Source organism: Vitis vinifera, chromosome 16, assembly GCF_030704535.1.
Source record: "Vitis vinifera cultivar Pinot Noir 40024 chromosome 16, ASM3070453v1".
Classification (NCBI taxonomy): Eukaryota; Viridiplantae; Streptophyta; class Magnoliopsida; order Vitales; family Vitaceae; genus Vitis; species Vitis vinifera.
In genome coordinates, this window is record NC_081820.1 from 15,423,161 (window position 1) to 15,436,572 (window position 13,412).

General features: G+C 37.4%; 1 protein-coding gene across 5 annotated transcripts in view; it reads right to left on the minus strand.

The window, feature by feature from the left end:
- Positions 1-13,412, minus strand: part of LOC100256945 (uncharacterized) — a 71,193-nt gene that overhangs the window by 44,565 nt on the left and 13,216 nt on the right. For all 5 annotated transcript variants that reach the window (XM_059733774.1, XM_059733772.1, XM_059733773.1 and 2 more), the window contains exons 10-14: positions 13,250-13,372; positions 12,907-13,160; positions 11,214-11,317; positions 3,531-3,625; positions 3,214-3,453 (exon numbers count right to left, since the gene is read on the minus strand). In XM_059733774.1, the coding sequence (XP_059589757.1) occupies positions 3,214-3,453; positions 3,531-3,625; positions 11,214-11,317; positions 12,907-13,160; positions 13,250-13,372 (816 nt within the window). The remainder of the gene's footprint in view (positions 1-3,213; positions 3,454-3,530; positions 3,626-11,213; positions 11,318-12,906; positions 13,161-13,249; positions 13,373-13,412) is intronic.

Sequence of the window (13,412 nt, forward strand, 5' to 3'; positions counted from 1 at the left end):
ACAACGTTTTTTGGGTGTAAAGTAGGAAAGCTCTCTACTACTTATCTAGGTTTACCCCTTGGAGCCCATCATAAATCGTGTAGATTTTGGGATGTTATAGAAGAAAGATTCAAGAGGAAATTGGGTACTTGGAAAAAACAATACTTGTCAAAGGGAGAAAGACTTACCCTTATTAAGAGCGCTCTCTCAAACCTCCCCATCCATTTTATGTCGCTTTTTGTAATTTCAAAGAAAGTGAGACTTAGATTGGAGAGAATTCAAAGGGAGTTTTTGTGGGGAGATTTGGAGCAGAGAAAGAAAGATCCACTTGGTAAGTTGGTCGGTTATTTGTAAAGATAAGAAGCATGGAGGGTTGGGGTTAAGGCATTTGGAGATTTTCAATCAAGCTTTGCTAGGAAAATGGCTTTGGAGATTTCCTCTAAAAAGGGAGAGTTTTTGGAGGAAAGTCATTGTTGGAAAATTTGGAGAGGAGGAAGGGGGTTGGACCACTAAAGAGGTGAGGGATTCTTATGGGATGGGCCTTTGGAAAGACATTAGAAAGGGTCAGGAGGATTTCTTTCTTAGAACTAGTATCCGTATTGGAAATGGTAGACTCGTGAGATTTTGGTGGGACATTTGGGTTAGGGATTTTAAGTTGAAGGATCTTTTCCCTTTGCTGTTCAGAAATGCAACCCATAATTCTGCTGCAATGGCTGACCTTTGGGGGAGACAAGGAGGTGGAGGTGGGGGTTGGGAGGTGCACTTTAGAAGATCTTTCCAAGATTGGGGATTAGAGGAGGTGACTCGTTTTTTGGAACATATTTCTACAATAAAGGTTCAATAAGGGGAGGATTCCTTAGTTTGGAAGATCGAGAGGAGGGGAAAGTTTAATGTCAAATTGTATTATAGGTCTTTAAGGGCTAAGAATAGCCTTTTATTTCCAACCAAAGAGATTTGGGGTTCGTAAGTTTGGGGAAAAATTTTAATAGTAGACATGTTAATGAAGAGGGGTTAGTCCATGGTCAACAGCCTTTGTAAAGACGACGAGGAATCGGCGGACCACATTCTGATTCATTGTGGTAAAACAAGGAAGCTATGGACTTTGCTGCTATCTTCTTTTGGTCTGGTGTGGGCTTTTCCGGCCTCAATGAGAAATCTGCTTCTGGAACGGAAAGTTAAGGGGCTAGGGAAGAAGAAACAAGCAGTTTGGAGATTGGCGCCTATTTGCCTTTTTTGGTGTATTTGGGGAGAGCAAAACCGAAAAACATTCCAAGAGGAAGAGCTATCAGATCCCTGCTCGAGGAACCTCTTTTTTTGGTCTCTTCTAGAGTGGTCTCAGCAGTTTTTGGATTTAGACTCTCCCTCTTTTCTGAATTTTTTGGGTGATTGGCATGTTGGCTAGCTTTTTACCTCTCTAGGTTTTTTCTTTCTTTTTTGCAGCCTTGTTTTGGCTCTCTTTGTATACTACCTGTATACGTAGGGTGAGCCCCCTATTTTGGCACCTTTTCAATTCAAGTTGTCTTCATCTACCAAAAAAAAATTGAGGGTTCAAGTGGACCCTAGAGCAAAATTGTATTTGATGGGCATAGAATCCCTCATGAAGTCGTCTACCAAGAAGGCACTAACTTTGGCTAACTGGTCAGCCCTTTGATTGGCCAATATAGGGATCTAAGGGAGCGAACCCCAAACCATTCATGTTGAAAATCTTGTGAATCATGGGTACAACCTCCATGGCCCTCTCTTACCCTAAAACCCCTAAGAGAGGGATAGTTGAATTGCCTTACACCTCCACAATTTTAACATGCCCTCATTGCCCTGAACCTTCCATTTGTCCATCTTAAAACAGCCCTCTTCAATTGCCTCCTTGGAAAGAGGTGGTCTAATCACACCCCACTAGGCACCGAAAATAGCATACCAATCCAAACCCTTAATCCTCCGGTTCTCAACATCCCCATCATTGCAGATATGGTGAAAAACAAAAACTTGAGACCTATTTGGTAGTAGATTTCTGTTTTCAAAAAGGGAAAAATGAAAACAACAAGAAACTGTGTTTGGTAACACATTTTTAAACAAAAAAAAAAAAGGGCCTACAGAAACATGTCATAACAGTATACTTTCAGAAAATGTCAAAATATTGTTTCCTATACTTTCAAAATGCAAGTACTTGAACAATTATGGACAATCAAGATTTTCTGAAGCATTCATTTTTATTTCTGCTTTACATCCTTAAAATTTCCTCCAAGATAGAATCCCAACAACTAATACAGATTCATCTGCTATCTGGACTGATATAAACAAGTTCTTCTACTCTCTATTGTGAGCTACCATATGGAGAAGTTTGGACTTGCAATCACCTTTCTTAACCCATTTCACTATGGAAGTTTATCTCAAGCACATCTCTGTCAACAAGATCTTTTCTACCTCTAATTTCCTAGCAACTTCAAGGGTACTAAGATCCTACACTGAAAACATAAAAGACGAACCTTTAAGTAAATCAAACTTCCTAATTTCTTTAAGAACAGATACACTCTCTCATCTATGTCCCAAAACAATATCCTATTCCAACTTTTCGACTTATCTTTGACGAACAGAGTTCTTGCATGAATGCATGCCCTTAAACAAACATTAGCAGAATTAAAATAAAACTATGTCTAACTGGAATATTTCTATTTGTATAGCACCCAAGATCTCATAGGGAGCCCAAACTTTGCCAAGACCATTACTGAAGTGGATATTCCTCCCATACATGCCATGCAAACTAAGTCAATATAAAAGGAATATCATTTGCAATACAATCCATAACTTTTTCTAATAAATATTTAAAATGGGACTTTAATTCTAAGATTTACGTGGATAGAGCAGCACTCAGTCTCCAATCAGTTTTAGATATTTTGGATAGATGACAAGCATAGAAGGTACTTATAATCCAACAATAGTCTTTAGAGCTTCCATTCCATAACATGCTCTACATTAGATTTGAATTTAATTTTTGTTCAAAAATTGGCAGAAATGGTTGCAAATATCTGACCAACATAATATTTAGTGTGAACATGACATGCATGTCCAAAAGACATAACTATCAGACTCATCCATAATAACCAGTATCAACACAGTTAACTTCGGCAAAATCTTGCTCCAATATATGAGTAGAATATTTCTCATTGATGATTTATAACTTTATATGGCAGATCTAAACACAAGACATGCATCAAGAAATGAAGCTTAATTTTGTACCTCCACATTTTCCAAAGTAGCTGGAGCAGAACCACTATGGGGATCAGTTGAAGAATTGTTGCCCCCATTTGATTCAGAGTGACTAGACGAAGTCCTAGCAAGAGCTCGTTCAATAAATGCAACAAGCTCTGGATGAGTACCACGTAAATGAGATATTTGCAAAATATGATAGCAATATTGTGGCCACTCTATAAGCCGGTCCAGAAACTGCTCCAAAGCCTTTGTTCCAAAAGTGAATATCTAACAGCAAAACGCATAAAAGTGTCAAACATGGAAAGCAAACAATGGAAGAAAGACATACTAAAGTTGATACTGACTTTTGAATCTGTTGGTTTGCGCAATGCATCCAACACTCCACGAAGAGCAATACCAAGCGTGAGATGAGTCACAAGCTGGTGCTTTATCAGAGAACCTGAAATACAATTTAAGTACAATTTAGTAAATATAATGACAAAAACCATTGAACTACAAAATGGAGGAAAAAAAAAGAGAGTAACCTAGCTAGTACACTGTCCACAACTTGTTTCAAAGGATATATAGTAAGAGATTGGGAAGAAGAAATAAAAGATTTGTTGGTCACTGTAATGATCAAGTTTATATCCAATCATTATTTGATTATTGATTGAGCAAGTAAAAAACAGTGTTGTCAAAAGCAAAAGGCGATGTCAAGGCGATAAGACTCCTTTTAGCCTAAGGTGAAAGGTAAAAAACAAGGCGATAGCTTGACTATGCTAAGGCAATAAAAAATATACATATATTTACCTTTTTGATACTCAACCAATATAAGGGTTGTCTTCAACAATCAACACTATTAATATTTCATCCCTCATAATGTCTTATATTAACAAAATAGTAATATTTATTCAAAGTGTTAAATATTATACTCCACATCATAAGAAACATCATATTGTTTAGAAATATTCATATTGTCTAAATGTATATTCTAATTTTTCAAACATCTAAAAAGTAGAATTAAAAACAAAAAAAGAGATTGAACATTATAGAGAAGCTTTGGGCATCATCATCATAGTCATCATCAAAATTAAAATTGTCATCACTTCCATCAAGACTAGATTAATAGCACTCCATCTTATTATCTCTATGATTGATAATATAATCTTTTTTCTTATGCTTTGTTTAATCGAATTTTAGATTAAATAAAATTATAATCTAAGTATGTTTAATCCTAACTCATGGTCAAAGCCGATCGTCTCTATGCCTTATGCATTATCCCAAAGCAATTGTCTAGGCATTGCCTCTTTGAAGCACCTTGCCTGGGTCTTTAAGAGGCAACTTTTATCTGCCCTGTCTGGCCTGATAACCTAGGCGACCCAAGCGATCATCTTTGATAACACTCATAAAAAAGATCACTGTAATTAATGGATAAAGAAGAAAAATGGAGTGACATTAACATTGATGGAGAGGGTAATAGAGCAATTGGATATAATTATGATTTATCCTACTAGTGATAATGATGGTAGGTTTAAAGATTATTTGACAAATGCATGAGAGAGTTGGATTTTAGAAGAGAAAAAAAATAAATAAATTAGAATCTATTGAAAATGGCGTACAATTAATTTGATAATTATACATTGCATAGTTTTCTTATTATTTAATTTTCATGTGATTTTATTAGTATTTTTCTAATTTTGAAGATTTTTTTCTTATTATTATTAAAGTTAAGGCTTACGCCTTATACCACCTTAAGGCTTACATTTTGCCTCCTTTAGGCAAATGTCTCAAGACCGCCTTTAGCCTTTTGAAATATTTTCCTTCTCATGTACTTTTATTCACTTTTAATATAATTTTATATCTAGTTTAAAAAAATAAAAAATAAAAAAAGGCAGACAACTAAAGGTTTAAGGCAAAGAGATCCCCTTTCCCTCTCCTTTTCTCCATTGCAACAAATGTTTTAAGCAAAACACAGAAAGATAGTATCCTAGAAGGCTTCCTAGTGGGGAGAAGCAGAACTAGGGGTGTCTCCTTTACAATTTGTAGATGACACTCTTTTTTTCTGATGCCAAAGCAAAAGAGTTGCAAAATCCTAAAATTGTCTTATTGATTTTTTAGCACATTTTAGGATTTAAAATCAATCTAGATAAGAGCAACAAGGAATTAATGCGAGTCGAAATCGGATTGCTAGATTAGCATTGTTGTTAGAATGTAAAGTTTTCGATTAGCTTTTAACCTATTTAGGTCTTCCACTAGTGGGGAATCCCAAGGCTAGAGTCTATCATAAATAGAATTTCGAGGAGACTAGATGAGAGGGGAAAAAAAGAACTTTTTGTCTTTAAGCAAAAGAACAACTCTAATTTTTTTTTATAGATAAACACAAATATATTATAGGGCAAAGGGCACAAAGCATACAGGGAGTATACAAATCAGCCTAACACAAGAACACAAAAAACAAGCACCCTTATCCACCCTTAAGTGGCCGCTAGCCACTCCAAAAAGCCTAAGAGCGAAGAGGACTCCTCTCCAATATACACCCTAGCCCAACTCCACAAGGTACATACAAAAGAATTTTTGAGTTTCTGTATATCTAACACACCTCTCCTAAAAGCTAATCTATTCATCTCCTTCCATACCGTCCAAAAAATACACAACGGGATGGAATTCCAAATTTTTTTCCTTTTTTTCCCCACAAAAGAGCCCCTCCAACTGAATAACGCATCTTTAACTAACTCTGGGAACACCCACTGAACCCCAACAAGGGCAAGGACGATCTCCCATAGGGCCCTTACCACTATACAATGTAAAAGAATGTGATTTACATTTTCCTCTTCACAACCACACAAAAAACAGCGGTTAGGAAGCTGCCATCCCCTTTTTTGAAGCCTATTCAAAGTGAGAATCTTCCCCCACGCGACTTCCCAAGCAAAAAAGGCCGCTTTGGTTGGGACCTTGTCCACCCAAACGCATTTAGTCAGAAAGGTGCATGCATTGGTAACAGCCAGCATGTTGTAGGCAACCTTAACCCCATATTTGCCATGACCCCCACCTTTCCATAGCACAGCGTCCTCCTCTGAAGATATCCTGAAGTCCCTGAGCATATTAAGCAATCCTCTAATCAAGTCCAACTCTCAAATCATTAAAATCTCTATGAAATCTAAGATTCCAACCTCCTTGACCAAAGCTTGGGTCCCACATCTCATTAACCGTTGCATTCCTATGAACCGCCAACTCAAAAAGCTAGGGGAAAGATTGGGACAGCGTCGCGTTGCTACACCACTGGTCAATCCAGAATTTAACTCTAGTCCCCTTCCCCACCTTAAACTTTATGTTATCCCAGCACCACTTAGCTTCCTTCAAAATCTCCTTCCAAACCCCCACTTCATAAGTTCCACGGGCTTCTTTAGTTCTCCACCCAAAATCTTCCTGACCATATTTCACCCCAATCACCATCTTCCAGAGATTATCCTTTTCAACGGCAAATCTCCATAACCATTTACCCAACAACGCTTTGTTCAAGGGATCAATCTTCTGAATGCCAAAACCACATTTCTCCTTTCTTTTCTTTTTTTTTTTGATAGATAAACAACCAAATATATTAGAAAAGGCTAAGAAGCCGCACGTATACAGGGGGTATACACAAAAGCCCAAAAAAAGAGCTGAAAGAAAAGAGGGGAGAAACCTCACCCACCCTCAAGTGGCCGCAAGCCACTCCAAAAAGCCTAAGAGAGAATAGGTTTCCTCACCAATGTACACCCTAGCCCAACTCCACAAGTTACATACAAAAAAAATTTTGAATTTCTGAATATCTAACGACCCTCCCCTGAAAGCTAACCTATTCCTTTCCTTCCAAACCATCCAAAATATGCACAACGGGATGGAATTCCAGATCTTTTTTCTTTTTTTCCCCACAAAGGAACCCCTCCAGCTAAGTAACACCTCTTTAACTGACTCTGAGAACACCCATTGAACTCCGAAAATGGCAAGGGTAATCTCCCAAATAGTCTTAACCACTGTACAATGTAAAAGAATATGATTCGCATTTTCCTCTTCACAACCGCACAAAAAACACCGATTAGGGAGCTGCCACCCCCTTCTTTGAAGCTTATCCAAGGTGAGGATCTTCCCCCACGAAGCTTCCCAAGCAAAAAAAGACACTTTTATTGGAACCTTATCCATCCAAATGCGTCTGTTCAGGAAAGCACAGGCTGAGGAGCCACTCAACATTTTGTAAGCACCCTTAGCCCCAAAAACACCATTGCCTTCCCGTTTCCATCTCACTGAATCCTCCTCAGGAGAAGTCCTGAAGTCCCTCAGCAGATTCAGCATATCTCCTATTTGATCTAGCTCCCAATCATTGAAATCTCTAGCCAAGCTGAGATTCCAACCTCCTTGACCCAGGCTAGAGTCCCACACTTCACTAACTTTGGCATTCCTATGACCCGCCAAGGTAAACAGCTGTGGAAAAGTTTGTGAAAGCGCCTCATTGCTACACCACTCATCCGTCCAAAACAAAACTCTAGTCCCCTTCCCTACCTTAAAATCAATGCTCTCCCAGCACCAATCAGCCTCCTTCATAATCTCCTTCCACAATCCCACTCCATAAGGCCCACAAACTTCCTTAGTCCTCCACCCACACCCCTCTTGACCATATTTCACCCCTATCGCCGTTTTCCAAAGATTATCCTTCTCATAGGCATATCTCCAAACCAATTTGCCCAGCAAGGCTTTGTTCAACAAGTCTAGCTTTCGGATGCCTAATCCACCCTCCTCCTTAGGGCTGCAAACCACCTTCCAATTAATTAAGTGAGCTTTCCCCTCCAAGCTTCCCCCCCGCCCCCCCCCCCCCCCCCCCCCCCCCACAGGAAATCTCTTTGAATTTTTTCAATCCTTTTTGCAATAGACCTGGGAATGCGGATAAGGGAAAGAAGGTAGATGGGTATGCTGGCCAAAGTGCTCTTGATAAGAGTAATTCTTCCCCCCTTCGAGATATATTGTCTTTTCCACCAGGCTAGTCTTCTTCTCATTCTCTCTTCCACCCCATCCCAGGAAGAAGAGGTTTTATGGTGGGCTCCAAGGGGCAGCCCCAAATAAACAGTGGGTAAAGCCCCCAATCTGCATCCTAGCTCAGCCGCCAACTCTTCCAGCTCATCCACTTCCCCAACAGGAATTAGAACACTCTTAGCAAGATTAATTCTGAGGCCGGAGGCCGCCTCAAACCACGCCAAGATCCAGCTTAGATTGGTAAGTTGCTCTCTTCTAACTTTGTAGAAAATGAGTGTGTCATCAACAAAGAGAAGATGGGAAACAATCAGCTCCTCCCCCCCTCTCCCCCGAAGCCTACAGCCGGAAAGAAAGCCCCCCTCACCAGCCCGTCTAAGAAGGGTGCTAAGCACTTCCATACCCAAGACAAAGAGATACGGAGAGAGAGGGTCTCCTTGCCACAACCCCTTTGAATTCGAAAAGAAACCGGCTGGAACCCCATTGATTAAGATGGAGAATTTAGCAGTTGAAATACACCACCACATCCAATCCATCCAACGAGACCCAAAGCCCATCTTCCGAAGCACCTTCATAAGAAACTTCCAGTTGATGCTATCATAGGCTTTTTCAATGTCCAACCTGCATATCAGCCCTTTCTCTTTTCTTTTATGCCAATAATCAATCACCTCATTAGCTACTAGAGAAGCATCCAAAATCTGTCTCCCTCTCACAAAAGCATTTTGGTCTACTAAGACCACCCTATCAAGCACCTTCTTTAGCCTATTCGCTAAGACTTTGGCCAAGAGTTTATACAAACCCCCAAGCAAGCTGATGGGCCTGAAGTCCCCTAAGTCTTCAGCACCTCCTTTCTTCCACCTTTCTCCTTTTGAGTGCACACATTTTCTAGGATTGCTCCAATCATACCGAGTTTTAGGTGGGAAATAGTACAAAAACAATTTTCTGAGAAGATTTATGGTGGGGGAATCAACCTTTGGCTTTTCAATTTCTAAGTCTTGACACTATTATCGCAATTCAAAATTTTCTTGTTTCATCCATCCTTGGACTCCACTCCCTTTTAACTTAGAACTTCAACTTAAAACAAAACCTCCCTAATTCACAAAAAGAGGATCTTGAAAGACTTGTGTCTATTCTCAATCATGTTACCATATCACTATACCCCTAGATGTGAGAGTTTGGTCATTATCACCCTCCGGCTTAATTTTGGTCAAATCTTTCTTCTCAGCTTTATCTAATCAATAAAATTCAATTTTCTCTGAGTTTCTCTTGCAAATTTCATACAAAAATCAAAAGTCCGATCAAAGGACAAGGTGTTTGCTTGGTTAGTGGCTAAAAAGATACTTAGTACCTATGACTTGCTTCAAAAGAAAAGACTTTTCCAATTCTTTCAAAATCGAACCAATTATTAAAAAGGAAAAGTTATCGGTTTATGATCCAAAGGTTGGATCAGCGGTTGAACCGCAATTGCAACAATAATGTCATAAATATATAATATATCTATTATTAAAATTAAGAATATTTATAAACAAATTAAAATGATAAATTCTACCAAAATTTCGAAAACATTTCTCTGTGTATTTAGTTTTTTCACAAAATATTTTACCTATAAAATTTATAACACAACATAGGATATTATACCTTCATCAATGTAAATCAGTACAATATGCACGAAAATATTAGTATAAAACATCCACATATAACTAATGATAACCAAATTCTCAAAAAGTTTTTATCACATCATCTATAATACAATTGTCCATCACAACACTTAAAATAGTTACCTAAAATAAAGCATGCCAAATTTATGTGATTCATAAATAGTTCTTTATTTCAATTTTAAACTTCATTTTTAGTTTTAACTTCAATTTTTCTCTCATCTCTAGCTTGTTGATAGCATCAGAGAATCTCCTCATGGATGCAGTCAATCTCAAGCCACTACTGCATTCTGAAGGAAATCTAACAACATTAAAATCTCCTCCTACATGCGACGGATTATCCCACAACCCTTTTATAGCCCCAACTCCGCCCAAAGGACCTCTCTATCCTTTCCAGAAGAAGGCCCATAAAACCCTTTGAAAACCCAAACAAAATCATACTCATTATTCTTAAACCTACACAAAATAGAGAACTCTCCCACGGTCCCACCTCCAACCCAATCAACTCTATCACCCTATCATCTCAAAACACCAGAACCCCTCCTGCAGCACCCCTTGCATTCACAGAACCTCACTCTAAGAACCTACCCACTCCTAAACTTCTAACAGTCTCCATCGTCATCAAGTTTCTTACAGACAGACCACATCCACTTTCCATAACCTAATCAAGGACTTTAGAGATATGGCATAAGCTATTCAGACCAGCCAATTTGGATCTTGTTCTGCCTAGAAGTTTCAAAGACATGTTGACCATTTCTTGTAGGGGTTTAGAGTGCACTAGGTGAAAAGTTCCATGGCAAATCACTTGTTTTATATTGATTTGGATAGTATGGCTAAAAAGAAATCAAAGGATCTTTAAGGACAAGTGGAGGACTTCTGAAATGATATGGAATCTAGTATACTTCTATTCATCTTTTTGACCTCTAATACTACAGCTTTCAAGGGCATTCCTCCAATATTAAACTTGATTGGATTTTGATATGTAGATCAAAAGGGTTGAAATAGCAATGTTGAGTCATATTGATGTCTATTGGATTGTATTTCTTTCCCACTGTATTGATCAGATTTTGTTTCTGATCAAAAAGAAAAAAGTTTTGGTAGATTCAAGTGATGTCAACAGGTTGGGCCAACCACAATTGACATGATAGATACACTAAATTCCACCATAAACCTCAACTACTAGAAGCCTAGAATTCCTGCCACTCAATAGACTTCAGTAATTATTTCGATTAACAATCTGCAGCTTTAGGCAGACCACCCACTCCAAGTTGTTGCATAGGAAATTCATTCCTAAACCACAAAAATTGGGCGGATTTGGTTTTACTAACAAGTTGCAGAAATTACCACCCATACAACATAACAAGAACAATATAAACTACAAAGTAAACGTACCAAATAGACCAGCCGCAATCTTAAGCTGCTTTTCTGGATACCTAGGGAAGAACCTGTACTCCTCAAATAGGTTTTGTATCATGCACTCAAATATTGATTGTTCCCTGTCAATTCATAAGAAATCAAGTTAGGAAATTCCTCCCTATGATAAACAACAAAAGACAATGTGTCTTAGATAAGATGACTTTTGGTTTTGACTTCATTAACTTTTTTTCCTTAGGCATTTCATTGATCAGTAAAAACATAGGGGTACATTTTTTTTTATAGGTAAAAAACATAGGGATACATGCTCAGACAACTAAACCTAAATTGTGATTGATGAATCTATTGAAAAAAAATCACATCAAACCATAAGAATGACTGTGTACTTTGATCCCAGGTTATTAAATTTAATATCCGTATGAAGCTGAAACACAAATAGCGTGATCACCAGCCAAGAATATGAACATGAAAATGCAACAAGAATGTATAAGTGTCAAAACATTATATACAATGAAGCTAAATAACCTATAAACCAAAAAGAATAGGGAAAACAGGAAGAAAATAAAAGCCAACACTTTAGAGAATGGAAAATGACGTGCCTTTTGGTTCTCCTCGAAAACAACCTTCTTTTTCAAAACCCATTTTGAAAGAACTCGAAAGAAAAATTAGAAAATTTAAAAACAAGAGTTTTCTAGTTCTAATTTAAAAGAACAAACAACATTGTTTATATTTTTAAGGGTCTCAAAAGAAACAAAAAAGTAATTGTCAATTGCATTCTATTTAATATAAAAAAGAACTCTTGAAATAAATTCAACTCTATTACTTGGATTGAGAAACATAGATGAATGTAATGAAACTCAATAGGAAACGGGTCCAAGAATCAATAATCAATAATCAATAATCAAAGGACTCATGAATTGTCTATAGAAATTCAATCTATGAATTTGACAACTTATTCACTGACAGAAAAATAAAAATAAAAATAAAAAATCTGACTGATTGAACAAGCACAATAAAAGTAACATAGAATGTATATATATATATATAGATAGATAGATAGATAGATAGAACAGAATAGGAAATGGGTTCAATAATCAATAATCAAAGGACTCATGAATTGTCTATTGAAATTCAATCTATGAATTTGACAACTTATTCACTGACAGAATATACACTGATATACAAACAGCATGCAAAGTGGCTGATTTCCCTCTGTTGCGATCAATTTTGCTACAAAACCCACTGCTATCTAGTTGCCCGCCTTTTCTAGTGTGATTTCCATGCTATGTACGGTCATGCCTAATGGCATATTGGTTTAAGTAAATTCTTCTTTTTTATATTCCCAGATTGTACAAGCTTCTTTAAATTTGACTCCACATTGTTCATAAAATTATGGGTCATCTTTTTCATCCCTGGATTACTCAATAATTTCCAAAAGCACAAATTCCACTTTTTATAGGGCCAGAAATTCTTTCAAAAAATAATCTATCTTTTTCTGGTTTATTAATTTTGTAATAAAAGTACAGGGTTTTGTAACCTTTCCAATTATCTCTCAATAAGGTAGGATTTTATTGCCCAAGCCATCAAAATGATCACTTTATTAACAAAACAGGTCACCGTAAACCTCCTAAGCAATCAAAACAGAGAATTTTATAAATACGCAGTATGATATGATGCTCAGACAGCCATTGTTATTAAGCAAACAACAAACCTTCTGTCTGAAGATTCCTTGAAACGTGCAAGCATTTGAATCATTGAATCAATGGTCAGCTGACCAGAAAATATTTGGTGGAAATAAGAGTTTGCCTCAGCCTCTATATCATTCGTGTAAACATCAGATGTCGATGAATCTGAAGCCCCAACATTCTGTAGCCTAGGACTAACATGCATAGATGCTCTATGCAAACTTTTCAACTCCTCAGAGAGCTGTTTAGAGGCAATCTGATCAGTATTAGCTTGGAGGACCTGCAAAATGTGTGTTACAAGTTGTGAAGTGGCAGAAAATAGAATAGAACATGGAAAGCTAATAAAAGAACTCAGAAAATCACTAAAACCTTCCAAAAGATTGAACTTGTCTCCTCATTTATATTCATTCCAGCACCAGAATGTTGAAATGAATTGGCAGAGACATCATCTGCTGCATCAAAGGTTATCTCCTTCAAAAACTTGAGACACTCCTGGAAGAAGCATTATGAGTATCATGAAAATTTTTACACA